The sequence below is a fragment of the Lissotriton helveticus genome, chromosome 10 (genome assembly GCF_964261635.1).
Source record: "Lissotriton helveticus chromosome 10, aLisHel1.1, whole genome shotgun sequence".
NCBI classification, from domain to species: Eukaryota; Metazoa; Chordata; class Amphibia; order Caudata; family Salamandridae; genus Lissotriton; species Lissotriton helveticus.
This window is the reverse complement of record NC_136071.1, coordinates 1031551889-1031578622: the sequence shown is the minus strand read 5'-3', so window position 1 is coordinate 1031578622 and position 26734 is coordinate 1031551889. Positions and strand designations below refer to the sequence as shown.

At 42.7% G+C, this 26734-nt stretch overlaps 1 protein-coding gene across 1 annotated transcript in view; it reads left to right on the top strand.

Moving 5' to 3' along the window:
* Nucleotides 1–26734, top strand: part of ASB4 (ankyrin repeat and SOCS box containing 4) — a 201918-nt gene that overhangs the window by 35299 nt on the left and 139885 nt on the right. The window contains exon 3 of the mRNA XM_078663729.1: nucleotides 8503–8993. Within this exon, the coding sequence (XP_078519855.1) occupies nucleotides 8503–8993 (491 nt within the window). The remainder of the gene's footprint in view (nucleotides 1–8502; nucleotides 8994–26734) is intronic.

Here is a 26734-nt window from a genome sequence, read left to right as displayed (position 1 = left end):
AAAGGCAACAAGAAGGAAAGAATCAATAAAAAGGCATAAATACGGCAACGCCCAAAGCACTTTTATTTAGGAATAACTAATTAATTACTTTGAACATTTGCTGCATCCAAATATGTTTAACAAACTTTGCAAAAAACCTTTCCCCTTACATACAGCTATAGAACATCATAAAAGTATGTAGGGATGACCAAATGGCAGCAAACAAATGTCCACCACTGATACACCATTAAATTCTGCCCCTGAAGTGATAACCCTCTGGTTGATGATCGACCTTGAATTGGACCAGGAAGTGTGCCTTCTGATAAGACAAAATATTATTAACGACTCAGGGTAGAGGAAGAAGGATAATGCCCTTGAAAAAATGCCCCAAAGTTACAAAACGAAATCTACCTTTCTAATCGGGGCTCTTCCGGCCATGTTAACTGACAGTGGCATTCGTAAATCAAGAAAATGCCTACGTATATTCCCTGGAGAATGAAAGGGATGCATATAGTCCGGAAAACCCCAATTCTGAGCCAAATAAAAAAGGAAAGAAAGTTGAAAAAAATCAAGCCAAAGCTCTGAACATAAATGAACACACAACGCCTTAATTCTCCAAACCACCACCAAAAATATAATACCTTCTAGAAAATGAACTTGAGATCCACAGAATCTAAAGGTTAAAAAAAAGAACCGTTAAGGCTTGTAGGAGCAACAGAATATTCCAGGAAGGCACTGGTGAGTGGATTACAGGTTTCAGAAGAAAGAAACTTTGTAGGAGGCATTAAGATAGCAATGAAATGGGCTGCATGTCTGTGCCCCTGATAGACTTTATCAATGATCACTTACAGTATAGTTTAGAGACTGTCAGCTCTAATAGAAAGCCTACTCTTATAAAATCTAGAACCTTAACTGAGTCACAAGAATTGGATTTTAAACCCTTTAAAAGATACCAATTCTCAAAATTTCGCCATTGTCGAGCCTAATTCTTCAGTTTAGGAGGCCACCTAGATTTCTGAATGCTATTGCAACCTCAACAGACAATGACTGAGACTGCAATCTCCTGCTGTCAAGTACTAAACTAAATGATGGAGGTGAGATAATAAGGTGTTGGGAAAAAGAGAAACTATGGCATATATTTACAAGCCCCAATCGCCACAGATACGTCACGTTTTTCATGATGTTCCTGTAGCCATAGGGGCTTCGCCTTATTTACAAGGTGGTGTTAAGCCACTTAACGTGCTTAATGCTGCCTTATGAATAAGGCACCCTTTCATGCGATACTTAGCGTGAAAGGGGTGGGCAATGGGTGTTGTGGTTGGCGTTCCGCTGCAAGACCCATTGATTTTGACGCTGCAGCATATATACAAGGGTGGCGTAAATATGAGGCAGCCCCAAAATTAAGACCAGGCAAAACCTGGTCTTAAACAGGTGAAACAAGGAGAAATACTTTATTTCTTCTCGTTTTTGCTGTTTCAATGTATGCTGCATTGTGCATTGCCCTGCACCCATAGAAACACCAAAATGCTGTGTGTGATTATGTGCAGAAAGATGTCCCTTCAAGCTCATAAAAAATATTTTAAAAATGACGAGTTGCAACAATTATAAATCACCATTTATGATTGTTTATGTGCCGGAAGAAAATCCTTTGTGCACATAAACAATCATTTCACACAATGCAGGCACCCATGCACTATGGTGCAAGAGTCCCCGTGTTGGTGCAAGGCAGCTAAATTTAGCGCCAGCACGGGGAGAAACGCAGGGCTGTACCGTATTGTTGTAAATAGGGTGCAGCCCTGTGTTTCTAAAGTGACAGAGTGCTGCGTTAGCCTTCTTGGCTTAACGCTGCACTCTGCCACATTAGTGTTAAATTTGCCCCATTGAGAGGTAAGGAAACAATCGGAAACACCCACAGGAGCTACATAGAGAGGCACAGAAGAAGAGGCTACTATGGTATAAATGTATGCATTCAGGATGAAATGTTATATGGTCAATCTGCCCAGCCTACCTTAAAACACATGGACAGCCATCAATGATCTCAAATATATCTGAGATGTTTTTTGTAGTTTATTTTCACTTACAAGAATTGCACCTTCACTATACACCTGTCTTTAATGGCACATTCTCTGTTGTGTTTAACTTTGCCTACAACATTGAAACAGGCTTGATTATCCTAATGAATTATAGTTCACAGCATTGGTCTGTGTACAAATATTTTTGTTTGGAATGCATCATCTTTCCTAGACTGCATCCACAGATGCCTTCTAGCTGTGACCCCAGATCCTGAAGACAACGCAGCTGCAGATAAAGAATCAAAACAGATATCTGACAAAAAGCAAACGTGTTGCTCCATGTAAAGGTAGAGGTCAAATCAGCCCATTGCTAAATCTAATCTGCCAGCAAATGAATGATGTAGTTCTCATAGGTGCTTGCTCAAGTAGTGAACAAGCAGACTGACTAGGTCCACTTAATTTCAGGTTCCATTTTAAGTTGACTGCGCCCTCTGGAACAGCTTTGAGATGACAGTGCTGCCGTCAAAGGATCTACTCTCACTGTGGAAGGAAATTCCACAGAAAAGGTTTGCAGAGGATATCGCCTTTACAGAAACCTGGCACTTAATAGCATTCCACTCGTGCACCAAAACCTTGTTCACAGCACCATGTAGAATCAGGTGTTCATGGCCAGTCCTCTGATATTGACCAAAAAGAAATCTTCTTTCAGAAAACGTTTAGATGGGCTAAAAGTTCAGATAATTTTGCCCTTGAGAAAGGAGTCCCTTCATTTCTTCTTCTTTGAGCATCTTATCGTGAGTTTCTTGAGTATGAGCTACTCTGGAAATTTTTAGGAGCAGATACCTCTCTAGCTTCAAATGCAGCACCTTTCACTTGCTCCTCCATCTGCAAAATGCCCTTCAAAGTAGGAGTATTCTGTGGTACTACTTGTGGCTCAGGCTACTCTGCAGCACTTGAGGAGAAAGAGTGTTCCTCTAAATATCTGAACTTCCTATAAGCCTTTCTGGTTTCCTCCATTCTTGAACCTATAAGCACCAAAAGCAAACACTGAATACCCATTCCACAGCACAGGCCAAACATAGCTGTCTTTTCCCTGTTGCCAGGTAAAGAAGTATTGCACTCATGTGAAGTCTTTCAAGAAAGCTCTGTTTCATGAAACTAGGCAAGGTGGATGCTACGTTCAGCTGAAAAACAGCACTTTCAATCAGTACTTAGCACAACCTGATTTGGATGCCCTGGTACCCCTACAATCTTCAGCGAGGGGCTGATTTGACATCACCAGTAGCATCAAGGAGCACCATCAATATAATTGTTAAAGAAGGATTGTAGGGTATATCCAAATAACTTTAATCTATAATAAAACAATAAAATACAATTACCTAGCGATCTGCAAGATAGCCAAGCCCCGTCCTTGTGGAATTGGAATTGGAATTGGAAGCGGATGTGTAAAGCACGAGGCTACCCAGGGGCGTCCCAGCGCTGAGATCGTGGAATTAGCTAGGGAACGGATGTGACCTAGGGGAAAAGCCAGGTTTTCAAGAGCTTACGGAATTTTGATAGGTTGGTTTCCCTGCGAATGTTAAGGGGGTGGGAGTTCCAAAGCTTGGGGGCATTGTACGAAAAGAGGCGTCCCCCTGACCGTGCCTTCTTGATTCTGGGGACGTTTGCCAGAAAGAGGTGGTCGGATCTTAGCTTCCTGTTGGCTTTTGTATGGTTTGATCAGGGTTCTCAGAATTAGAGGGCCCTTGTCCTGGCGAATTTTATGTGTTATGTAGAGGCATTTGAAATTAATTCTCTCTTGGATTGGGAGCCAATGTAGTGAGCTTAGGGCAGGCTTGGCAGAGCATCGATTTTTTGTGCCTGTTAGCAGCCTAGCTGCCGAGTTCTGGACGAGTTAGAGTTTGTTTATGACTGATTTCGGGGCACCAAGATAGAGGGCGTTCCCGTAATCCAGTCTGGAGAGGATGAGACCCTGAATGAGGAGTTTTCTGGAGTGGAGGGGTGAAAGGGGGAGAATTTCTTGTGTGGTGCGTAGAAGACAAAAGCAGATTCCAGCAGTTTTCCTAGCTTGGGCTTGAAAAGTGAGGTCCTGGTCGAGCCAGACACCCAGGCTTTTTATTTCTTTTTTCGGGGAGGGAGCTGGTCCCATGCAAGTTGGCCACATAGGTTTCGGGGGAGAATTTAGATTGATTGCCTAACACTAGGATCTCTGATTTGTCTCCATTTACTTTGAGGAGAGATTTGCTCATCCAGCTGGAGATTTCTTTTAGACAGGAGCATAGATTTTTCGGGGAGCGGTCCGTCTGATTTAGGGAGACAACAAGTTGGGTGTCGTCTGCGTACGTGACCACATTGATGCCGAAAGGGGCTACAATTTCCTCCAGTGGGGACATATACACATTGAAAAGTGTTGGGCTTAAAGATGAGCCCTGGGGCACCCCGCATTGGCGTGGAATAGCTCTGGATCGAATGTTGCCTTCGGAGACCTAAAAGGTTCTATTTTCTAAAAATGATTTAAGCCAGGATAGGGCCAACCCAGTAACTCCTTTTCTGTTTAGACGGTAGACAAGGATACGGTGGTCCACCGTATCAAAAGCTGCGCTTAAGTCTAGGAGGATCACTGCTGCATATCCACCCGAGTCCAGGATCATTCGCTCCTCTTCTACAACTGCCATCAGGGCGGTGTCCATGCACTGGCCAGGCCTGAAACCTGTCTGCGAGTGTTGTAGGAGTCCATTAGATTCAAGGAAGGCGGAGAGCTGTTGGTTAACGAATTTCTCCGCCACCTTGCTGATTCCGGGTAGTAAGGAGATGGGCCGGTAGTTGCCCAGCTCCAGGTGATCCAGATGGGGTTTCTTTAGCAGTGCTCTTACTGTGGCTCTTTTCCAGTTGGGGGGAACAGTACCCTGTTCTAGGGAGGCGTTTATTAAGTTGGTAATGGGGGAGGTGATGGTGGGTGTCACAAGTTTCAGGATGTTAAAAGGTGCGGGGTCGAGGAGGGAGCCACTTTTAATTGAATTTAAGATATGGGGGAGCATCTCCACTGTGAGGGGGAAGAAAGAGTCTAGGTGGGGGGCATTAATTGCGGGAACAAGGGGGTGGTGTTCTGGTAGGTAGTCAGGGACTGGGAGGGTTTTTAGGATATTTTGATGGAGAAAAATTCTGAACAACATCCGGCTCAAAGCTTGGGGATAACCATCTCTCTGTCAGGAACAGAACATCTGGTTCTGTGTCTTGAAGAAGCATATCGATTTCCGGTGACTGTTTGGGCAGGGTCCTGTAGTTCAGCAGGGCCATGTTGATTGAAGGCTCGATGGGGATGGGATTGTCTTTGGTGAAAGAGTGTAGGAGCAGTGGGTGCAGCTGCCTTGTCGTCCCTCCAGGGAGAATGAGCGGAGGCATGGTGTATTTGTAACCTGCCTGAGTTGAAGTAGTGTCTCCCGGGTGTAAATTCTGGGGACTGAGGGGAGAGGGGCAGAGATTCCTCGCCTTGGGCCTGTTCTGGCACGGACGGGCACGGACGGGCGCAGACGGGCTTGCCTTTGGCGCGTCCGCTACGCGAACAGAAAGGCATCGTTCTTTTATAGTAGGACAGGGTAGAACAATTAGCCTGCTAACCTGCGCACTGCAAGCGAGGGGAAGTTGTAGTCACTTCCGGCCTGCCTTCCCTCCACAACAATCTGACTACGTCAGTGGTGGACTGGGGAAGGGGGTGCTTTGGTAAGGTGAGAGCTGCTTGATTTAAGAAGCAATTTTTTGCTGATTAAAAAGAGTGATAGTGCGCTAGGTCTGGTGAGCAGCTGTGGTTTAAAATCAATGGGAGCCCTTTGCCACTCGCTCCAGCGATGTGGCAATTCAGTCTCTGTTACCTGTAATGACGAGTCCACCAGTGCGTGGGAGTGCTCGGCTCTTGTACTGGGAGCATAACAGGAAGTTAGTGTGACGACCATGTTGGAGTGATTTTATCTTTTTGGTTAGGGTAGAACAATGTGTGTGCATGATAAGCGATTGCTCATGAATTTAGGAATTGGATGAGGAAGACAGGTGAGAAGGTAATACTATTTAAATAGCATCCCTTCTACTTATGTCATTGGCCTCAAGGACCCCCATTGTGGTCTAACTCGGACATATTTATATTTTTAACTATTTTAAATAATTTAACATTATTTCTTAAGACGTTTAAGTTTAAGTCTCTGACTCCGTCATTTTCAATAGGAGGGGGCTGCAATGCACGTGAGATGCCATGTGCGGTACCAGGCTTTCTTCAGTTCTGAGCTGGAGTAAATTACTACGGTTTTGGGTCCTTTTTGGCAGCAGTGACTGTAGAAGCGCAGTTTGTAACTAGCTGGGGGCCTACTCCTTTGTGAGAGGGTGCATGTCCCTCCCTAAACCCCTTCCTAATCCTAACCAAACCCCTTCTTACTCCTCCCTAAACCTCTCCAGTTTAGCAGTAAGTATGCTTTGTTTTCCTGCACACCCCCTGGTCCCGCCCATATTTACTATTAAGTAGTAAACTTACATGTCTTAGGGTCACCCCGTAGAGAAGATCGGAAAGGTGGAGATTTAGAGATTTAGGTTGTGAATAGCATGTTGTAGTACTCAAGTAGTAATATTGTAGTACTACAAAATGTAGTTTGCAAATCGCCCCCACTGTCTTTTCTCTTCTGGTTATTCCTCATTTTAGAGTGACAAATCATTGTTGTGGAATAATGAGCAAAAAATCTGGAAGGTTGATAACTCTGAGTATTGTTTATTGTTGTTGTTCAAAAGACCACATTCTTGCAGAATGAAGAAAGTGAAAGGCATTAGCTCACTCTTGGTTACTTGTTTATTCTGTAAAATTTGAAAAACTGCTAAATAACATAAAAGTTAGACACAATAGATAAGGATTAGAGAGAAACCCTTATGTCAGGTGACAATGAGGCATGGCATGCAAAATCGCATCACCTATTTTACTTAAAGGCTATCAGGAAAGGTAATTAGCCTTTGCTTGCTGTTCAAGCACCACTGCCCTTGTATGGTGAGAATAATAAACAGAACGCAAGCCTTAATGTTCAAACTGGTATGCATGTGTGAACCAACTCTGAAACTCAAAATAGACTTTCTATTTTCTGTTGAGCTATTATTAGTCTAGAGCTTAGGAAGTAGCAGAACAAGGGTAGAATTGCTATAAAAATAAGCAAATATATTGGAGTTTTTCCTATTATTTACGCATCCAGTAAACGCTCATTGAAATATAGCCCTCAATTTCTAGTGTTCTTCGGTGTGTCCTTCCTTAATGATAGAAGGTTTGGGCTTCCACTAACTATCCCTAAAATCTCTCATGGGCTGATCGTTACCTGTAAATCAGCTCACTCAAATATTGCTCCATGGGTTTTGTGGATGGGTGCAGTCCCTCTGGTTTTCTGGTTCAGTTTGGAACATTGACTGAGTCCATAGTCAATGTGCCAACCTGAAAGAGAAAACTGAACTCTCTGTTTTAGAGCAATCTAGAAAACGTATCAAGAGGATACTAGGATATACGTCTACCTATTCCTCCTCTATAGATGACATGTGAAGGAGATTATGGCTTTTCAGGAGAGTCTGGATAGGCCAAACTCCACCGCCTCCAAATCGCCATGCATGTCTCCCATCAAAGTCCCTATCTCGCCCCATGTTGGTATGCCCATAATAAAAAGGTCTTGCCACTTTTAGTCGTGGTCATTGTTTACTGGAGCGGGAGAGACACATAGCATAAGGGGAACTGAAATGTTGTGTTCTTCCTCTCATGGTGCACAGGGCACATTATTGAAAAAGACAAACCACAATTCTTAATTCAAACCTCAAGCAAAGTAGACTAAAGGCTATCATATGCACACAGATAAACTCCATCACTTTTGGCCCCACATAGAGAACCTACTATCATGTACATACAGAGAGATGTCACCACCTTTAGTCCCACATACTGTGATAAGGCACCACTCCCTACCGTGTGAGCTTTATTGAACTTTCAATGTCTCAAGGTTACGAAGCCTGCAGATGACATTTAGCTGAAAGAGGGGAAAAGCCAATTCCCTCTCATGCACTCATTCATAGTTGTCTGGTAAATGTACACTAACGCCAAAAATAAGTAACAGAGTAATCCAATCCAGCATATGTGAAATTACTTCAAATTTAGTTATAATTGGTGCAAAACATGCAGAATCAGGGTTTCTGCGTGCATGTTTTTCCACATTAAAATTATTTTGCTGTTGCTAACCGATAGAGTTGCCCTGTGTTGTGAAGTGGTTTACTGCAATTTAAAAAACAAAAGTTATGTTAAATGTGAAGTAAGTATTAGCTTCACTTTCTACACAGAGAATACTGAGAAGTAGAGGTGGTGGGGGCACCAGCTGTTCACACGGTAGCTGACACATTTGTATGTCTTGCACCTAATAACTGATCTGATGCAGGTTTACCTTGAAGCTGTATGACAATTTACTGGCATGGTCCATTTGTTTTAATAATTGTTTTATTTTTATCTGAAATCCAGGTGCAAATGTAAACATACGAAGCAACAACGAAATGGAAGAGACTCCGCTGCACACAGTGGCACGTGCCGGCGTACCTGAGCTTGTAGCCTTTTATGTTAGCCATGGGGCAGATGTTGATAGTTTCAATGCTGAAATGGAAACTCCCTTGGCAACTGCAGCATACTGGACTCTAGAAATGAAGGAGCAGGTATACAGCTCAAACCACCAGCTTATCTGCCGGATGCTGTTAGACTGTAATGCAAACATCAATGCCCGTGATGAGGACATGAAGGCACCTCTTCACAAGGCTGCTTGGAACTGTGACCATGTACTGCTCAACATGATGCTGGACGCCGGAGCAGAAGCAAATGCCATGGATGTCAATGGCTGTGCACCCATCCAATATGTGCTAAAGGTGACAGGGGTGCGTCCAGCTGCTCTGCCAGAAATCTGCTACCAATTGCTCTTAAACCACGGAGCAGCTCGAATATATCCACCCCAGTTTCATAAGGTATGGCATTTATATTTGGACTGGTACCTAGAGACTCTGTGTAAAGTTCCAATTGACCTCTCATTAATGATGCTTTATGGATCTGGTGTATGTCAGATGGATTTGTTAACGTAGAACAATGGTTCTGCACGGGTTTCCTATTGATTCTAGTTGTAAAATGAAACTGATTATTGGTATCACATGATCTCTATTGGGTTCAGTTATTATTTATTTCCTTAGCTTTTTACACTGGAAAGATATATTTGAATACCCCAACATATATAGGTCTCAACTGTACCCAGTAAGAGCTGCTGAACTGAATATCCTATCAGGGGAGGAAGCACACATTACCTGTCATTCTAACCGTTAGAATTATTGCATGAAAATGGCAGTACAGTGCATTGCCTTTTATTGTCTATCTTCGTTTTACCTCATAATTGCATGTTCTCAGGTCAGAATGGGGGATGAGTTCATTTTTTTCTGCTTGGTAAAACTTCACGTTTTTCCCTTTCAATCAATCAATCAACGGCTTTTCAACCTGAATAGATACAAGTTTTCTCCACACAAAGATCATGGTGAAATTTGCGTGGCGAAAAATGATGAGTAGAAGAGCAATTGGTTCTGATCAAAGAATGTATACTCAGACACAGAAGCTATATGCGCCCAACAGGAAGTTTTCCCTTGGAAACAAAATATTGATAAGGATTATGTTGTATGCCTCAGGGTTTTCTACGCAGGTGAATCCCAGATTCTCCTACGAGAAGGGCTTCCTGGTCCTCAACTCATTTGAATTGTGTGTAAATTCAGTGGCAATTGGTTGATCAATGATTGTCTTAAGCTTAACTCTGATGAAATGGAGGTCCTCTTTTTTGGAACTAAGCATTACCCTGGTTCATTTAACTGGTGGCCTTCGGAGCTGGGGCCTTCTCCCTCCCCTGCCTCAATTAGGGGATTTAACTTGATTCCGAACTTTCATTTGCCCCCCCCCCCCCCCCCTCCCCCCCAAATTAAAGCTGCATTGGCCGGCTGTTTTTTCTACTCTTAAATCACTACGGATAATATCATATGTTATGCGCAATTACACTTGTAAAACAGTTGTTCACTCTTTAGTGACGTCAAAACTGGATTACGCAGCTCACCTGATTCTCAAAATTACAGTGCATCAATCATTAACGCCCCTATTACAACAGCTTCATTGGCTGCCTGTTACCAAATGAGTCTAATTCAAGGCTCTTATCCTGGCCTTTAGAGCCCTTGTTCATAAAGGCCCAATATATCTAAGGAAAGAATCAAGGCATATTCTCAATCTAGATCCTTGAGATCTAGTACCAAAAATGTCTACTGATTCCTCGTGTGCACAAAGCAAGAAGGGTTCGAAGATCTTTTGTCTACCTTATGACTCGGTTCTGCAATACCCTTCCGCTTAGCTTCTGGCTAGCTTCTTCAGAATCTATTTTCAGGAAAAACCTGAAAACGTTTCATTTTAACTTAACCCTCTAACTTCCTATCTGTGGCGACCTTTAGTTGCTAGTGCCTGGCGCTCATTCTGAAGCAACCATGTGCTTTATAAACTCTTTGTATTTGTATTTAGGTGAATCCATGCTAGTCTTCAATATTCATGATACAAGAGAACCAGTTGACTCGTTGAAAAAAATAAAGAATCCATTTTACAAATCAATTAATATGACTTTAAAAAATATGTATATATGTTCTCTCTTTTGGTTCACTGTAGACAATGCTGTACAAGAAATCTAAAATATTAGATAGCGTACTTTAACTTTGCATGAAGGGTGGGTGGGGAAAGCCACGAGACAGAGAAGATTGAATGTGAGATGGCCAGGCACACTGAAAACTGGGAAAGGTGTACTATTGTTGATCTGATCAAGCTAGAGCTTGCATCAGGAATAGTCAAGAGAATAGCTCTATTTCCGGAAAGAAATAAACCATGCAGTTGATGATTAATGTGTGAAAATTGATTTACAGGAGGAGTAAACTTTGATCTAGGGGTTTGGCTAATTAAGCCTGGCTTGAGAGATGAAAAAGCAGAATGAAAGTAGTTTGTGTGGAAGAGCATGCAGGAAATCGAATTGTAGAAGTTTTACGTTTATTGTCAGAAAGTGAATTATTAATTGATTGGGATGAATGGTAGTCCACCACAAGTAATAATGTTGCCAATGTGTTAGGTTCAACACAGGGTTTCAGCAATTCAATAATTTAAACCCAAGATCACCAATCTAAAATATGGTAGCTATGAAATGGAGCAAACAGACTTATCTTTGAAAAATATAAAAACAGCAAACAATTTAATAGACAAAATGACCCTAAATTGATAAAAACCCTATCAAAAGAAACAGATATATGAATTTTATAATATATTTGACACAAAGAACCAAGAAAAAGTAGAACGCCAATCAGTAATCACTGTTTACAGTTAACTGGGACCTAGACGCAATTTCCAGCTGACCGCTATCGTGCGTGGGTCAGATACTCCAAGCAGAATTTTACCATTACATTTTTTACCTTCTGACTTATTCTGAGAAATAGAAGTCAGAATCCTTCAGGGATGCAAGGCAGCAGGTTGTATCTGGCGAAGTCCCTTCAAAGACAGACAGGCATTGAGTGAGGATCCTCTGAAGCCATTGATTTTGGCAGGGAAAGGTCAGAAAGGGCAAAGTCAAATTCCCCTACCTCGAGAATAGGACAGGGCAGCAGGCTGCATCTAGGAAGGGTGCACCAAATTTGAATATGCTTGCTGCAAGGGCCCACTGAACTGCGTTTTCAGACAGCAAAAAGCTCAGTGCAGGACCAACCAAATGTTCTTGTCCAGTGAGGTTGTGCCTTGGGTAGTTGATCTTAGTCACCTGGAGGTCTGGAAGTATAACATTTGTCAAAGTCTAAATTTTACTGATATTTTAAAATAAGTTCTTCTGAACACTGGTAAGAATTCTAGAACCTCAGGGACAGCATATTCTGGTCAAGACTCACTCCACCAGAGGAAACCAGCCAAGTCCAGCTCTTTTCCAGTTGCAACTAGTCACTTGAGGAAAAAGGCTGCTTGCAATTTCGATGACCCTGTAGCCACTCAGGAGGTCACTCAACTTAGGTACAATTCGGAGCTGGTTCTTCCACAGGTCTAGATAGGGTTTTGAGGAGCTGGTAAGTGAGTGGGGTCTATTTTCCGGTACCGAGGTGCTGAGGGAGACTCCTGTACACTCCATAACCAATGGGGAAAAAGTTCCTGTACGTAGGCCTACCCAGTTTTACAACACATACTGTTTGTCCCACTGCAAACTAATCCTGAATGAGCTATTCTAAGGGAATTCTAAGCCTTCAGCCACCGATGGGACACTGTGAGCCAGCCAGGGTTTTTGTTGTGACCAGCCCCCCTCCCACAAGACTGGTGCCCAGTCAGCTAGAGTAGGTCAAAAGATCAAATGCTTACCTTCCTCAGGCTTCCCCTTACACTTTAGTGTTAAAGGAGTCTCATCCGTGTCCCTTTGCAGTAAATAACATTCTGAACCCTCCCAGCTGTTCTGCCTGGGCTGACAGGCATCACATACCTCACCCCTAACCAACCTTTCACCAGGCGCAAGTCATTTTCTCTGCTCTGGGAGTAGTTTTCACACTTCATCAAGGTTAAACCCTGGCAGGATCAGTTGCTGGCAGGCTAATACAAATTAGTATCAAGGAGCTTCAGGCTGGGAAAACATAACTTTCTAAAAGCTACTTTTCTTAAATGGTTATCAAACCTCCAAGTTTACCACTCTCAATCCTTAATTAGCAAAACTATATATATGCACTGTAGGTTTTCTCATAGAACAGTCAGAGCCTTCCACAGGGAAAGAAGCTTTTGGAGGCTTGCCAGTATAGGGTTATGGTAACCTTGCATTTCTACAAGCCCCACTTTTAAATTCTAAGCAACCTGCCTTTTTGCCTTTTTGACAACAAGACCTTCTTAGGGGAGACTTATTGATATTTAAAAGGAGAGTTTTTCTCCTGTCAAAAGGGGTATTTCGACAGGTCAAGCCGCATGTTTAAACTGTAGTGGTGGTGCTACATTGATAGGCCTAAAGCCATGCTTTCCTTGTCACATTAGTGGATGGCACATTAAGTGATTCAAGGCAAAGGGGAAATGTAACTTTCCAATCCATGAGTAGACTTTCAACATCATATATAGTGGTATTACAGAAGAGTTAAACATCCTATTCAGAAATTAAACAATTTTTTACATGTTTTAGCCATCAGGGCACATACACTGGCCACTGGACGGAAGCTACTGAGCATGCAAAGCCTAAAATCCAGCAAGAAAATTCAGCACAAAGTGGGGGTGCCCACACAAAAAGTGGCATTCTCTCACACATTGATGTATTTTGTAGTGGAATGATACTTGATTTTTGTGTTCAGATAATCATTAGTTACTTGGTGGCTTTGTTATTGTATAGTGATGCCTCTAGTTGTGGCTCGACAGAAATGATGCTTGTGAAATTGCTGGCCCCACGCTTCTCAATATAAATAAAGAGTTAAGGGACAAACAAATGCTCATAGAACACACATTGGGATTCTTCACAGAGAAACAACTTTTGGAGGCTAACAGTTGCCGAAAAGCACATACGGTGGGGCCATAAAAGGTCTAATAGTTACCTGAGCAGTACAACTGTCCATAAGATGAGCTCTTATGTTCTAGAGTAATGGAGCACTTGTATTCCTTCTGTCTATTGTTCAAACAAATCAGTCCTGACAGTTATCTGGCTGAGACGTTTCTAGGATAAAGGTGACACTATTACAAGATATACACCTTGCGTCATCTTTTTCTGATATCAAAGCATCCCTACTTTGGGAGGACCAGTCTGCTAAGTCAACAAAAGTGGGGCGAGCGTCTTCAGCCCCATGTCCCTAGTTCTGGACCCAGAAAAGCAAGATCACTGCGAAGCACAGATAACCCTTGGCAGAGGGGTGTTCTCTGCAGTATTTCTATCATCGGACATAGGATACCAAGAAATATGAGAAACTGTGTGGAACCTTCCAACTTGTAGGTGCTTTTGTGGCATATTCTGTTTTCAGTGGAAAATCTAACGTACAGGTACTGTAATTCAAAGAAATATACTGATAGATCTACTCACGTATGCCATGAGATAACTTGAGATCTCTGGAAGTGATACAAAGTTGTTTACTTACATGCATGTAATCCAGGTTGATAAGTCATTGGTTAACACATAGTACAGGCAAATGGAGAAAAGTTAATGATAGCATCATCTGTTGTTATGTCACAACTGATACAGCCAAGAGAACAATACAGAACAAAGAAAGTTGTAGAGAGACAAGCAAGTTGCAGTGTTGTTAAGAGTGCTGTAATACTTTGTTTAACCCCTTTCGACGCTCATGACGAGCTCAGCTCGTCATGAGGTACACCTCTCGTACACTCATGACGAGCTGAGCTCGTCATGAACAGCAGGTTTTTGAAATCTTCAGCGCACCGCGGTAAATCTTACCGCGGTTAAGGCGTTAAGGCAGCCAGAGATCAAGGGCCATATTTATCAAGGGGTTGCATCAATTTTACGAGGTAAATGGAAAAAAGAGGAGAAACCCTATTGACGGAAGTAGGGACAGGGTAATCAAGTGCAAAAAAAAATTTAACAGGTCCCTATGTTAAACTATTTGTGGATATAATGTTGTGGAATGTTGTGCTCCGAAGAACACAATGTTAGTGCTAGTCCAGCAATCGTTCCAACCCCGGTTGCAAAGGAATTACAAGGATGCATAAGCAAATAAAAGTAGAATGGTGAATCGACAATAAGAGTAAAACAGGAAAAGCAAATAAAATAATTCAGTTTTTATTTCAAAATTTTAAAATTTCACTCAAAGAGTTTAACACTGTTAAAATTCATAAATTGACAAATTTATAATATTGCATCCACAGTCACAGTTTCATAAAGTTAGGACACGTTATATAAATAAAACCAGAGAAAACTACAAGACAGTCGACGCAGCTTTTCAGGGAGACATGGATCAACCACCTTCTTCAGGACAGAGTTTTCTAAAAGCAATATTAAATAATACAACAATATATTAGCTTATACATCCGTAGTCACAGTGTTCATATTTTACACTTGCATTACCTATTTTACACATAAAATCATTATCTGATTTCCCCTTGCAACCTTTTACCCATTGAATCATTGTTATCTAATTACCCTTTGCAATCTTAACAGTGATGCCCCATGACATCAATGACTACAACAACGCATGATCCATATATTCTCTAGACCTACCTATTACAACAACATAAAATTCATCAATCCCTTTTTCAAATGGGAGGTTTAACGATCTTCTTGTGAAGAGTAAAGGCAGAAATATCCTAAAGAAACAATGACATAGATACACATTTTAACCTAATTTTGACAAGGAAATACCTTGACACGATCTAGATATGAACTGATCTACAGTTTGTTTGGTATTACATACGCCATACCTTTCTATATGGTACTATACCATGATAGTTGCATTGTCGGAGCCACCGATGTGGTAAGGAGTAACATTTGATAATCTTAAAAAATAAAAATAGAGAAAGCCTTAGATTTTAAGATTACATATTAACTTTTTACCAATAATATAATGGATACAAAAACAAATATATCTTAGAAAATTGTTTCGTTTTGTGGACCGTACAGGTGAGCCGTGATCGTGCCTGTAGTGTATGTTGTTACATGTTTCATATAACAATAAATAAACTAGAAAGAAAGAATTGTTGATACAGTATCAAAAACATGTTTGAATCAATTTTACACCATGGAACATAGTGCAAAAGTGATGCAACCCCTAAGATATGATTGATCAAGCCACACAAGGCCCCCTTGTGTGCCCTCATTGGCTTGATAAATCTAGAGTAATGCAACGCAGCGCAAATCACTGCGCTGCGTTACTCTGCCCCAGTGAGGCATTCCATGGGCTTTGCATAGGTGTTACCATGCAACACCCATGGATTTTGATTCATTTCCAGATTTACCATCATTGATAGACATGGGATTGTGCCAACAAGCTACTCCGTCTCAGGGGAAGCATAAAAAGGAGAAATATCTTTATTTCTCCTTGTTAGTTCCACTTTCTAGTTTGTTGCATTCTGCAGCACACATCGAAAGTAGATTATGCATCAGGGGATTATTTTTGTGCAAGAAGGTGCAAGGGTGCCTGCGATGGGTCTAGACCAGTAGCGGTCGGCAGTAGGTATTTCTGTAGGGCGGTGACGTGGGCAGGGTGGGGGCAGTAATGTACGGATTACGGAGTTTTACAGGTAAGTAAACATTTTAAAAAATAAAACGAATTTCGTTGCGCGCACTGCATCACATTTGGTGATGCAGTGCGCGCAACAAATTAGTTTTATTTATTTAAATGTTTACTTACCTGTAAAACTCCGTAATCCATACATTACTACCCCCCACCCTGCCCCTCCCCCTGCCCATGTCACCACCCTACAGAAACACCTACTGCCGACCGCTACTGCTCTGGACAGCACATTGTGCACCAGCGCTGGGAAAAGACAAGAATTTGCCATATTGTCATACCTACGGCACATTCCTGCCCTTTTCCTGTAACTCAGCACTACACAGCAAGGTGACCAGCTGCACTGAGCTGCACTGCCTCACTATTTAATAAATATGGCCCCTAGACTTTAGAAAGAAGAAAAACATGGGACTTGATTTATGAGGACACATGACAGTTCATGCATTCTTCTATATTATATTTAACCCCTTCCCTGCGCACGACGGAACCATGCTGCAGCACACATCGAACGTAAATTATGCATCAGGGGATTATTTTTGTGAAGGAAGGTGCAAGGGTGCCTGCGATGGCTCTAGACAGCACATTGTGCACCAGCGCTGGGAAAAGGCAAGAATTTGCCATATTGTCATACCTACGGCACATTCCTGCCCTTTTCCTGTAACTCAGCACTACACAGCAAGGTGACCAGCTGCACTGAGCTGCACTGCCTCACTATTTAATAAATATGGCCCCTAGACTTTAGAAAGAAGAAAATCATGGGGCTTGATTTATGAGGACACATGACAATTCATGCATTCTTCTATATTATATTTAACCCCTTCCCTGCGCATGACGGAACCATGCTGTCATGAGCCACGGGTGGCATGTGCTCATGACGGCGTGGTTCCGTCATGCTGTGGCTGCTCCGCCCACGCGGCACTGAATCCCCACCTGTGTGGGCGAATTAGTGAGTGGGCGGGGTCGTGACGGAACCACACGGTCATGGGCACAGCTCGCCCTTGGCTCATGTGGCTCCGTGGTTCCATCACAAGCATGGTGGTGCCGCGCTCCCCTCCTCCCCCCCAGCACCGCGGCAGAATTAGCGCTGCGGCCAAGGGGTTAGTTGCCATTCCTAAAACAATGAAATAAACAAACAAATAAGGTATGTTTTTTAAAATTATTTTATTATATTTCTTGTTGAGACAGTTACAGAAAAAACAAGAAATTAAAATACCCCACCAGAACACAGATACCAGCATTGTCTTACATCAGCAACTAAAGAACCAGATAACCATATCCGTGGCCTACATGACCCCCATTTCCGGCATTCTTGCAGCATCATCACATGCATTCTTAGCTACAACATCTGGTGTTAGTAGATATGACACAAAGTCCCTAGGCTGTGATGCACTGGACAATTCCTCTGCTCAGGATCCCAGCGCAGCCTTACAGTACACCATATTCGTTGTCCATGCATCAAATTTGTGTGCCCTTCTCTCACCCCAGAACATTGACACACTTCGTTTTGCAAGCAACAGTGCCGCAGCCACAAATTTACGGCTCACTCCCTGGATGGTCTTCATGAGGCCTAGAAGACAAACCACTGGGGTACATTTCACCTCCTCCATCACCATATCTGAGAGGGCCATCGTCAACTCCCTTCATACTGGTTGACCGAGGGTCATTCCCAAGTTAAGTGCAAAAACCCCGCCGAAGGGTTCCGGCAGCCATGACAACTTCCATCCTCCGTAAACCAAATTTATGTAATTGCAGAGGAGAGTAATACATCTGCTGTAGGTATTTAAAATGAATTATTCTTAGATTGCAGTTGGGTTTCAGTGTGGTCATTGAGTCACTGCAAAATTCATCCAGTGCGATTGGCCGCTGTAGAACCGTGTTCCAGCGGTCCAGACCAGTGTTAGGCTGCTCAGGCGGTTCGCTCTGGGAAGCATTATAGAGCTTAGTTATCAGCTTCTTGCAATCAATACAGGTGAGGAAAATCTGCAGGTACCCCTATAGTTCTTGTTCTTGTAGGAAGGAAGGGAACAGTGTCTTCAGCACCAGTCACAGATGATGGTATGTGAATGGCACACAAAGTCTGTGAGTTCCAGGAGGCACAGGTCCTCCATCGACCATATACTCAAGTTGCCCAACATGACAAGTGCCCTAGCCTCCTGTGCGACCGAAATCGTGGGGTGGTGCAATAGTGGTAATGCCGGTGCAGGGATAGGGAGCTTATCAGCGTGAGTTGCCAATGCATGCCAAGCAGGTGTAGTGCAGTGTAGAGTGTTGATTTAAACAAACAAATAAGATTCTAATGCTTTAATGGTTGTGTACCTTTTTTCTGATAGTATTACACAATAAAGATTTGAATTCTAATTGTGGCATTCTCTAACTTCTTTAGTACCGCATTTCTGTAATGAAACCTACCAACCTGGATAATTCCTAGAATCATTGTACGCTGTGGAAACTGAACCCTGTGATCCCCAAAATCCAGGACACTACAAAATTCAAAACACCCAAAATGTACCTCTGGTTGTTCTGATTCCGGGTCTTGCTTTAAGAAGATCCCTCCCATCAACAAACCTATTATTAGTTTAGCAGAGTAGCATATACGTAACTGGGACCACTCAATAACTGAGTTCTAGATCAGGAAAAGGTTAAAGGCTTTTATTACAAAATCTTAAAATCTGGTGATATAGAATAAGTGGAAAGCACCATAAAGACTCAAATGCAGAGTGCGTAGTCAGAAATCAGACTATTGAATCCCCAAATGAACAGGGAAATTCATAAAAGGAACCGACAGCATCTCTAATTAAAATACAAAGTCATCTGGCTCACCCCCAACACTAAGGGGTTTTTATATGCAATTCTTACATACAAAATTAGGGAAATTGCACGGCTAAAAGTAACCAATATTGGACAAATTAGATTGTGCAGTGTCAAGGTAAGCCTTATGACACTAACACTTTTCTAAGTATGCTGCAGGCTACCTTAGCAACACATTGTCATAGATAGTTCAGCTAAAATGCAACATTTAAACAAAGTGCCTGGGGCGGATTGGATTGGCGAAAATAGGTGGGGCGGGGTACGGCGGGACAGGGGGATTGGGGACAGGGGGCGACGTGGACAAAAAGAAAAAGAATAAAACAAAACATACCTGCTGCCCTACTGCCCTCCTCCACCGCATCACGCTTTTGTGCTCCTCTTCACTGCAGGCAGGCAGATACTCCCAGCCTGCCCTCCGGCCAATCATGAAGCTGCTCTCATGCGAGAGGAGCTTCAGGATTGGCTTGAGCGCTGTGTATGTGCCCTCCAGTATAGACTGGGAGCCTCTCCAATGCAGCTGGGTTGGAGAGAGCTTCAATGCGCATGTAGTTTTAGCTGGCCTGGGACGGCTGGCCAACCCCACATGCCCAGTAAACGCAGTGCCCAGCACTCCCCACCCAGCCTGTCACCCCCCTGGCCCTGCCTCCAAGCCTCAGCACTCAGCACAAGGAAAAACAAAACGATGATAAAACGGGTTATAAATCCTTTTTAATATTGTTTTCATTTTCCCATTTTTTGAAGTGTTTTGGGGGAGGGGCGACGCTCCTCCACCATAGCGGAGGAGCTGCCATTGCAAAGGGCCATAGACCGGCACAAGAGTACTAACCAGCAGCGGAACTACAGCGGAAGAAACCTTTAATTCACAATACATGTACGTTTAGGAAAAATACAGTATGATATTCTATTTGCTTCGGTCCGCAGAGCTATGGGGAGAGAAGGTGCGCAGGAGGATAACAATGGAAGGGGTAAGAACAGGGGTGAAAGGAAGAGAATCATAACAGCATCCATGTTAAGTCAAAATGGAGTTTCAGCAAAATGTGTCCCACATTTCTGTAATGACACCGGTCATCCTGGATAATGCCTTGAATCTTTGCACACCCTTGTAACACCTGTTCTGTGCAGATTGCTTGGTTAAGTATGATCTCTCAATTTGGCCCAGACTGAGTAACATTTTTTGGGCACTCTCTACTTTTTTTGGATCAGATTATCAGTGGTCATGCAGTTGACCATTTTTCCTATGTGCGTAGTCTCATTGCATTACATGCTGTGGAAAAATTCAACACAAACAGTAGATGCTACCGCCAATAACAATATACTCAGCACACAAAAACTTTCCAGAAGTTGATCATTAAAAGTGAAATCAGGTTTTACAAACTACTAGGTTTTTTAACATAGGAATGAAATTGTTTTATGAATTGAACCATAAAGCAATGAAGCCTCAGCATTAAAAGTGTATCCACTAGGAAGATTTTTGAGGTGGAAAATGCAGTCAAGTTTTGTGCACCTGAGTTTAACATGGAAATAGAACTGTACTCACAGCCTTTAATCCCAACCCAGGTAGTCGTGTGTTAGTAACAGCAGGCAGTGTTGCAGTCTTCCCATGTACCTTGTAATATTGTTTTAGGCCCTCATCATGAGTGTCTCAGTAATCATAATGGGGCTTGGAACTGGATTTCTCAGCCTCAATGAGACTGAAAGATCCAGAGGAACACCGCAGGCCCAGTTCTGCACACGTGGATACTTGGGCTTGTAAATCCTGGGAACAGTGGGGAATTACAGAGCGTACGGTACTCACGATTCCACTGGAAATTCTTCATTTTTCTGGGGACCATCTTGTTGTATTAAACTCCACCCCCTGAGGAATTACAAATGTCACATCCAAACTGAAAAGGATGTCGCACACCTGTTGTGTAGTTGTTCACATTGTTTTATGGGTAGTTGGTGCTAATTGGTAAATCCTCCTGAGTAAGAGGACGAATTGAATACTTGGTTTGCGTTGCTCCCTGGATGGGAGGATGTCTCCAATAGCACTCTTTTGAATAATTTAATCACTCTTCTAAATGTTATTTCACATGAATTTTTATTCATTGTTGATATTTTTTTGTCACATAACTTTCTTCAGTGATATAACATTATATTTTTTTAATTCTTTTAAAAATATTTCTCATGCCCAATGCATTTCGGGCCCTGCTCTTCATCCGGTGCTTAATCTCTAAAACAATGAATAAAAATTCATGTGAAATACAATTTTGAAGAGTGATTAAATTACTGAAAATTCAAAAGAGTGCAATTGGAGACGTCCTCCCGTCCAGGGAGCAACGCAAATAACGAATTACAAATGTAATGTAATCCTGGGATCAGTTCAGGCCCACTGATAAGAAGCCCCTTAGTTTCAGGTTCAACTTGTCACCCTATTTTGAAGCTAGTTACTTAATGTGGGTACCAAATAAGCTTATTCACTCTGGTTTTACTGAGCAGGCAGTTGGAATTCAGATTCACCTGAATGTTTGCAGCCTCATTTTTGAGTAATAGGGTTTGTATCCAGAAAATCTGTAAATTATATTCTCTTGCCTATGACATCCCAGTGCTCACCAAAGTCACTTTCCAATTTCTCTCTGACCATGCCTAGGGGCTTAAGGAATGACAACAACATCACTTTGGAAATTGTAACTAAGGGTTTCATTAGTATGTGAAAGAAGTGCAAAAAGATTTTCCATTCTGATTTTCTATTTCTATTTCATTTGAAGTGATACTACTTGTCATGCTTGAACTACTGAAGTCATTGCAAGTGTTAGATTGTGGTCTGCTAACCCTGTGTATAATTTCCGTTGGGCTTCGGTTTTCCCATACAAACCTTTTGTGGTCTATCCGCACGGATCCAGCACTTTTTAAAAAGCAGTAATTTGCCACCTGTCGTTACAATGCCTAGTAGTACTTAGGCATGTCTGGGACGCTAAGGGGCATATAATCAAGAGATATATCAGCAATTTTATTATCTCAATATTAGCAAGGCGTCGCTAACATTCATTAGCGCATGTTAGCAGCCGAATCTGCAATGCATCTCATGACAGTGATAGATATCGCTAATGAGATGCAAAGTAGGCATTCGCTCCTAGAACAACATGTGAAATGATCGCAAAACCAACATTGTGGTATTACGAACGCTGCCCCTCAACAGCGAAGCGGTTACAAAAGGCGAGCTAAGCCTCCATTATCGCATGATTCTAACGCCTGAATAAAACCTGACTTAGCATTATTGTCTATGGGAGATGGATTGTATGGTTGAGTACACACTTCCCTGTTACCAAGCTTTTCATTAGCGCTGTGAAATCATCGCTGGATTTTACACGCTAATGATCATTATAGCAGTCTATCGCTGGATTGTACTTCGCCTGTTAGCATAGCGTTGCTAATACGCCGCTAACTCTGCGATGTAATTAAGTGATAGAGGACGATAATGAAGAACACGCTAAGCCCAATTTGCAATATTTATTGCGTGTCCTTAATAATATAACCCCAAAGGTTTCCATTCAGTGGTTCCATAGAGGTGCCCTAGCAGTCATGCCAAGCTAATTCAATTATCTCATCTTCTACTTGCATGAATTCAGATTTCTGGACTGTTATGTATGATTGACCTATATATAGTACCATTCTCTCGATCAGAGATATGAGAAAATGAAGTCAGTAGCTAAAATTGTTAATGAGCCATAATGGGGATATGCCAAACTGAAAATGGTGACTAAAGAATCAGTTTTCACCAGATATTTTTAAAGGTTGATTGCTAGCATGTTCTTGACATTTGTCCATTAACCTTGGGACAAAAGTCATGAATCCTTCTTAATAGATCTAAAGATAATCTGCATAAAGGGAGATCCTCCCATTTATGTACACCTTTGGAAATTGGCCCCAAAACATCTAAAAAAGGAGTACAATGGGACTAGTCTTGTAATAATCGTAAACAATTAGTACAAATAGGACTATGTCCCGTGTGCACGTTTACTAATGGGGATTTGAATATGTTGGGTCTGTTTCACAAAGGCTTTTAAGAGTACGCAGTAGAGTTCTCCTTAAACACTACTTCCCATTCTCATAAATGCTTTAGGGAATTGTCACAGAAGAAAACAGAGACACCCTTCGTCTAGACATTTTCCACTCTGAGGTCTGTGCCAATTTTGCTCAGTAAGAAAAAATTGTTTAGACTGGAGAAGTGTCTGTGTACCCTGGGGTGATAAGAGACATGAGTATTTTAACTGCTAAGGTTTCTTATTTTGCTTGATCTATACCTGGTCCAGTGTAAAAGGTTTCCAAGCATTGAACTTGCAGTCTACTTTACTAGTGACCACCCTGCTCTGGGTCCTGGGCCTAGTCTTGGGCTATCCCCTAGATATTCCGACATGATCCTTGCCAGTGAATTGTCATGGCTCTGGCACAACTAGATACTTGCACCACCTTTCCCACATCAATAAGTTTCAGTTTTTTTCGTCCTTGGTCATTCCTCTCCTCTCCCATGAGAACACGCCTCCTTGCTCATTACAATGCCTCTCCTTGCCAACTTTCTCTTCTCATACCTTGCTATATATATGTATGTTAACTAATGAGGCGTTGCCCACACCTGCAGTGGGAACAAACTACAAGCAAATGCATTCTACATTGAAGGTTAAATACGAATAGAATGTTAGACTCTAAACGTGAGCATGAACTGAACTGTATTCTCAAGATTTATTTATTTATTATTTATTTTATTTATTTTACAACACTTATAGAGCGCGAACGAAGGCCCTTGGGCATCTCGGCGCTAGGATATCTGCCGTATTCAGCCATGGAGGGGGAAGTGGAGATTACTGATTAAAAAGCCAGGTCTTGAGTTGTTTACGAAAAGACCAGAGAGAAGGGCTAATTTTAATGGCATGTGGCAGAGTGTTCCAGAGTTTAGGTGCTGACACAAGTAATCTTCTGTCACCCCATGACACAAGTTTGGTACGAGGTACCACTAACTCATGTAGATTGGAGGATCGTAAAGATCTGGAGGGGCGATAGGGAGTAATGTTTTGGATTAGGAAGGCTGGTCCCTGGTTATGCAAGGCTTTATAAACTATGCAGAGGGTCTTAAATTTTATTCTGTTTCTGATGGAAAGCCAGTGGAGTTCTCTGATGGTTTCTGATACTGAATGAAATTTGGGGACTCCTCCCAAAAGCCTAGCAGCTGCATTTTGGATAACTTGCATTTTGTTAAGAACTCTTTCTTGTGTGTTTAGAAATAATGCATTGCAGTAATCCAAGGTGGACAGTACCAGGGACGTTATCAGAGTTTTGCCTGCTGTAGCCGGAAGGAAGGGAAGTATTTTTTTAATGAGTCGTAATTTATGAAAAGCAGAGGAGGTAATCTGATTAGCGTGCAGGAGAAAAGTTAGACGGTCATCGAACATGACTCCCAGATTCCTCACCCTGCTCACAGGTACAGGAGGGGTACCCAGTGACAACGGCCACCAGCGGGAGGACCATTCCGGGGTCAAATTTCCGAAGATAACTACTTCGGACTTGTCAGAATTCAATTTCAGGCAATTGGAGGCCATCCAGTTCCCTATAGCTTGCATGCCCGAATTGAATTCTTCTGCTATTTTTTGGCCATCATTCCTGATGGCAAGGACCAACTGGGTATCGTCAGCGTAGGATGTAAGGCTCATCCCATGGGCTCAGATGACATTGGCGAGGTCCGACACATAGATATTGAAAAGTGTCGGAATTAGGGATGAGCCTTGGGGTACTCCACATGGCAGCGACAAGGTGGAAGAATGGAAAGATCCCATAGTAACCACCTGGGTCCTTTCTGCCAAAAAGGAGGCCAGGAGTTTCTTGGCCTTTTGTTGAACACCCATGTTTTCGACACGGTCGATCAAGGTGGTATGATCGACCGTGTCGAAAGCTGCTGACAAGTCAAGCAGTATGAGAACTGCTGTTCCCCCAGCGTCCCGGATGGATCTAATATCATCCGCGGCTTTGATCAGGGCCGTCTCCGTCCCGTGATATTGACGAAATCCGAACTGGGAGTCATCAAGCAAGTGGTGTTCCTCTATAAAGGCTGAAAGTTGGAAGTTCAGTGCTTTTTCGGCGATTTTCGCCAAGGCTGGGAGGCTAGCAATAGGCCGGTAGCTCTTAAGTTCTTCCATGTCGAGATTCGTTTTTTTAAGCAGAGGTTTTATGAGTGTTTTTTTAAGGTGAGAGGATAGGTGCCTGTTCTTATCATGGTATTACAAATGGTGGTGATGGCAGGAAGAACCACTTCAATGACCGGGAGAAGTACTTTAAGGGGACATGGGTCAAGAGCAGAACCCGCTTTAATGGAGGACATGATGTCCCTGATCTGAGATGTGGAGACATCCGCAAACTGGAGGAGCGAAGGGCCAGTTCTGGGGGTACGAACCAAGTTAGAGGTGGTTTTAGCACAGTTAGCAAAGGTAGAATAGATGTCATTGACTTTGCTAAAAAAGAAGTTAGCCAGAGCATCGCAGAGCAGTTGGGAGGGAGGTGGATGTAAATTGGGCGAATAGCCTGCTAGATGTTTGGTGGTTTCATACAAAGCCTTATTGGAGTTTTTAGATAGTTCAATTCTTTCACAGTAGAACTTGTTCTTGGCCTCAGTGATCATCATCTTATATTTGGCCACCATTTCTTTGTATTTGGTTTTGGCCTCTTCGGAATAGTCTCTTCGCCAATGCCTCTCTTTGCTCCTACACAGTTGTTTCTGTGTCCTTAAGGCCTCCGAGTACCAGGGGGCTGATGGAGCAGATCTATTGCGAGATCGTTGTTTAACCTGAACCAGAGCGGTGGTCGCGGAACCCACCCACTCATTAAATTGAGTAATGGCAGTATTAGGGTCGGGTGAAAGGAGAGGATTGGAAATGGTCAGGAGTGATTCCAAACTAGAGCTATCGATGTCATTCCAGGCCAGAAACGACTGACGAGGGTTGGCACTTGCCACAGGGGCACCAGTGTCGTGAGTGGTCAGTGAAGCCAATATGACATGATGGTCCGACCAGGTTAGGGGAAGGATTTGGGTGAAATGTAGGTCCTCCAAATTGGTAAAGATACCATCAAGTATATGGCCCCCTTCGTGAGTAGAAGATTTTACCAACAAAGGGAGGCCAAAAGTTGTCATATCTGCTAGAAGAGCAGCCGTGTCATTGTCTTCAAGTTTATCAAAATGAAAATTGAAGTCGCCTAGGACAGTAAAAGAGCTGTCGAGGGCTGACACTTCCAGGACGGAACTGATGTCGGAGACAAATCCGGACCTATACCCTAGCAACAGCTGTGAACAACAACTCTGGAATGTTGCAGCTTGCTTCTACCAGACATTAGAAGCCCAGAGCACTCCAACCTTCCAATGTTCTAATACACAGTATGTCAAGAAATTGTTTGACACTAGGATGACTGTTCATCTATGGGACAATCTGATTCAGCCAAGGTGGCAAATAGTATACATGCTGGAATTAGCCAGGTGTGTATATAATAAGTGGGGCAGATTTATGATTTATCTCTAGAGATATTGCAACCAAGATGCGTTTACAATTAGTCTCAGTTTATTAACCCTTTGGCCGTGGCGGTAATTCCGCCGCGGCGCTGGGGGGGAGGGGGGCCCCACGGCACTGCCATGCTGGTGACGGAACCGCTCCCTCACC